General features: G+C 36.7%; 1 protein-coding gene across 2 annotated transcripts; it reads right to left on the reverse strand.

Annotated features, from left to right (window-relative positions):
• Positions 1-1,451: 1,451 nt before the first annotated feature.
• On the reverse strand, positions 1,452-4,091 carry LOC121008345 (gamma-crystallin-3-like). 2 transcript variants are annotated; one of them, XM_040440812.1, is made up of 3 exons: positions 4,083-4,091; positions 3,512-3,754; positions 1,452-1,727 (listed from the first exon to the last, which is right to left on the reverse strand). In XM_040440812.1, the coding sequence occupies exons 1-3, from the start codon at positions 4,089-4,091 to the stop codon at positions 1,452-1,454; spliced, it is 528 nt and encodes a 175-aa protein (XP_040296746.1). The 2 variants fall into 2 exon arrangements, with proteins under 2 accessions (XP_040296746.1, XP_040296745.1); XM_040440811.1 differs by having other exon boundaries at positions 1,452-1,721; positions 3,497-3,754.
• Between the last annotated feature and the right edge of the window lie 270 nt (positions 4,092-4,361).

Below are 4,361 nucleotides of genomic sequence, written 5' to 3' on the forward strand. Positions count from 1 at the left end.
GTCAGATTTAATAAGTGGGATTTCTTGCCTTATAAATGAGGTTGGGACCATCAGTTGCGTTGAGGAGAAGTCAGGTGGATACACAGCTGATAGTCCTACTGAATAGATTGTTAGAATTTGTATTATGGCAAGAAAAAAGCAGCTAAGTAAAGAAAAACGAGTGGCCATCATTACTTTAAGAAATGAAGGTCAGTCAGTCAGCCGAAAAATTGGGAAAACTTTGAAAGTAAGGGCTATTTGACCATGAAGGAGAGTGATGGGGTGCTGCGCCAGATGACCTGGCTTCCACAGTCACCGGACCTGAACCCAATCGAGATGGTTTGGAGTGAGCTGGACCGCAGAGTGAAGGCAAAAGGGCCAACAAGTGCTAAGCATCTCTGGGAACTCCTTCAAGACTGTTGGAAGACCATTTCAAGGGACTACCTCTTGAAGCTTATCAAGAGAATGCCAAGAGTGTGCAAAGCAGTAATCAAAGCAAAAGGTGGCTACTTTGAAGAACCTAGAATATGACATATTTTCAGTTGTTTCACACTTGTTTGTTATGTATATAATTCCACATGTGTTAATTCATAGTTTTGATGCCTTCATAGTCATGAAAATAAAGAAAACTCTTTGAATGAGAAGGTGTGTCCAAACTTTTGGTCTGTACTGTGTATATATATATATATATATATATATATATAGTGTCACACAGTATTTCCCCCCAGCATGTGCTGCTGGGCTGATTTAGGTGAGGTCAAATACCAGACCAGATTTTAAATGCCTGTCCAGGTTTTGGCAGTACCTAGCTGTCCTCAAATAGGCAGCTAGGTTTAAAAGCCATGTTTCTGTGTTGGGATCTGGGAGCCTTCTGTCTGGATGAAGGCCTGCTACCTATTTGGTGTGAAAACAGGTTGCTACTGCTATGAGCAAGGACTCTTTGAGGCAGAATTGCCGCATGGTGTGAATTACCACCAACACCGCAAGGTGACTTTTTTGTTTGAATATGACTGCTTGTTTTGTCACTTGCCTAAAGTGTGAATAAAACGCTGAACTGTTTGATCCAAAGAACTTGTTGCCGCTATACTGCGGCCCCCAATCCTGTCTACCAGAGTGAGTACCCACAATATATATATATATATATATATATATATAAATTGCAAATATACTTTGTAAATATATTAGTGCACCTATTCCCCTCCTCCACTATTGGTAATCCTATGAACCCTATCGAAGAAATCTCTTTATATGACCTGTACAAAATAGAAGTCAAAAGACTTGGAGAAAAATTAGAATTTTCTCACTTGTGGATTGGTTGCTATCTTCTTGAGAGATTATATTTAGCAGATATTTTATGAAAAATATGAAACAGAAGATATAAAACATGGCATAACTAGTTGTTAAACTTAAAATTATTTTAATTAAGAAGAATTCAGTATTTCAATAGAATGCTAACTGCATATTTTAATTAATCAATGAAAGTGGTGAACCCGTCTAAAAGATCCAATTCTTGGAGTAGTTGCTTCCCATTCAGTGTATCTCCGGTACTCTCCAGGTCTCAAGTAATACTGACGTCCCCTGTAGTTGGGTTCTTCATAGAACATCCAGTATCCATCTTCCACATGAGCAGAATTAATTTCATTGTAGCGGAATCTCTCATAGACATCTGGACAGTCCTCAGTGAACTCCATCATTTGACCTTTAAAATCTTCTCTTTCATAGATCCTGATTCTGAATGAACCCTGATGCTTTGGGAAAAAAAAATGTTTAAAATGGAGGATGTTGATAATCTAATTGTTTTGGGTAAAGCATTCCAGAGAACTGATACATAAGTTTCTAGAGGATGTTTTTCTTAGATCATTTTTGCAGAATATATTGCATGGATAGGACAGAAGCAAGTGATGAGATCTCGATAAGTGTAGCACAGTTTACCTGGCAGCACTGGGTTTAAATATGACAAAGGATCACAATTGCATACATGCTCTATTTGCCTTGGCTCTCTCTTCATGCCCAGCCTCCAAATTCCAAAAACATATGTACTATAGGTTAGGCTCCCATTAAAGTGGACATTTTTAATGAGGTCTAAAATTCAACAATGGAATATGGTTTAATATGTTCAGACTTTTAAAGCAATTTATGTCTACATTTCTGCTATGTATATAACCTTACTATCTTTAAAGTATACCTAAACGTTCAAATAATTTTTTATTTAAGTTTTAGAAATTCCCTAAAAAAAAAATCGAATATACTTCATTTATTTATTTATTTATTTATTTTACCACCAAACGAGGCCCCTGAAGTTCATGCCCCCTGAAGCACTATTCATTACAGTGGACAAAGAATCCATACACAGGCAGAAGCAGCGATGTCTGGGCAAAGATTCTGTCTGTCCTTGTTCAGCTCCACTGGAACCTCTTCATGGATCATCACAGTGTAGGGTAATCTGCATTGATATTCTATGGCAGAGTTTCCAGCGGGTACAGGCGGGTTCAGGGGCAGGCTGAAGTAGGGAGATGTAGTCCTGCTGAAACAATGCTCACTGCAGCCCATATAATACATGGCTCCGGCATATTGATTCTCTATGCGCTGTAAAGAATAGCGCTTCAGTAGGCCTGAAATTTAAGGGACTCTTTTGTTGGTTAACTAAGAAAATAAATCAATGAAGTATTAGAAATATTATTTTTAGGGTAGTTTTTAGCTCAAATTTTTTTTTATTTGAATGTTTAGGTATACTTTACACGTGAAAAAAATACAAAGAAAAACGGAGCCCACAATGTACCCAGTAAAAAACATGATTTTTTATTGTACACCAATTTATCAAAATCACATAATATAAGGAGAGATGACAGAAAATGTCGTCATCGGAGACCCGTATAAAAAACACGCGACTATATAAAGCTGTAATCAGTCTCAGAAAAAACACTGGCATAAAGTGCATGAATAACCATGTCACAGCAAATAGATGTGGGCAAGTACACGCCCTATATGCATCAATAATCAATAACACCAGATGTCCAGAACTCACCCATGAAGTGCGTAGGATCAGGGATGGCGATATCCCGACGCGCTCTTCTGCTTACCTTCGTCCAGGGGGTCATGTTTTTTGTGCAGGTCTGGGCTGGCATCATTTTCTGTCACCTCTCCTTATATTATGTGATTTTAATAATTTTGTGTACAATAAAAAATTATGTTTTTTACTGGGTACATTGTGGGCTCCGTTTTTCTCTCTAGGTATTTTTCTGATAATTTTGGGAGCTTGTACCATTATCATTGTTTACTAGGGTGCCAGTAATCTAGCAATACAATTATGCACTTGCACTGTTGACTTATTTTCTGCTATGTCCGCTAGATTTTGTTGTTCTTCCCTGTGTTACACTTTACCTGTAGCAATAAATCATTTGGGGTATGGTCTCATGTAATTTAAAGTAAAATATATGGATGGAGAATAGAAATACTATTTCAACCATATTTTAAGTATGACTTTGGTATGTTTGTTTTTAAACTTCAACTATTGTACACTGTGGAGTTTTACCTGTGGGCTCAAGCGGCAAGAACGAATTGAGTCATTATAACCCATCCACTGTTGGAAGTCAGGATACTCTCCTTTATGAAGAAAATACTGGTGTCCTCTGTAGTTGGGATGTTCATACAAGATCCAGTTTCCACTTTCTACACGAATGGAGTTGCAGCGTCTGAAGTAGGAGGACAAATCTGGACACTCAGAGTTGCACTCATAAGAGCGGCCATGAAAATTTTTGTCTTCATAGAAGATAATCTGTGGAATTATTAATCACAGTTAACCCATATCATCTGAAATTTTGAAAATCCTGTATGTTTTCTTCTTTTCAGTTTAATTTGCATATTTTTAGCTAATAGTACACAAAATGCATGGCTTGCCACCCACAATCAGCTGCACATGGTTTGTATCTGGCTATATCTCTAATGCTTTGTAATGTAATGGTTTATATATATATATATATATATATATATATATATATATTTGTTATAATGCCCATTGTATTTATTTCCTGTAATTGCAAGTTATAACTTTTTATTTGTTAAATGAATAACAGAACACTTTGAAAAAATAAGCATGTACCAACCTTTCCCATTTTGCCCTGCTTAACTGTTCAGTCCACCGTGAATGCTTTGGTGAGAATCGAGTCTGACAATGGTCTTTATATACATCATCTGTTGTATACATATGATGTACTGCTGACTTGTTCTCCTAGTAAGCAGAATGTAAAGCGATTTTCATTACTGTGTAAAGTTCCATTGTTCTGTTTTATGTGTCTATTGTATGTGTCTTTGCTTACACCTGTAAATTAAATACCTAAAAAAACTACAGTATGTAGAGCTCTAGATAAAACTTCTTTCTACTA

Source organism: Bufo bufo, chromosome 7 (assembly GCF_905171765.1).
Source record: "Bufo bufo chromosome 7, aBufBuf1.1, whole genome shotgun sequence".
Lineage (NCBI taxonomy): Eukaryota > Metazoa > Chordata > Amphibia > Anura > Bufonidae > Bufo > Bufo bufo.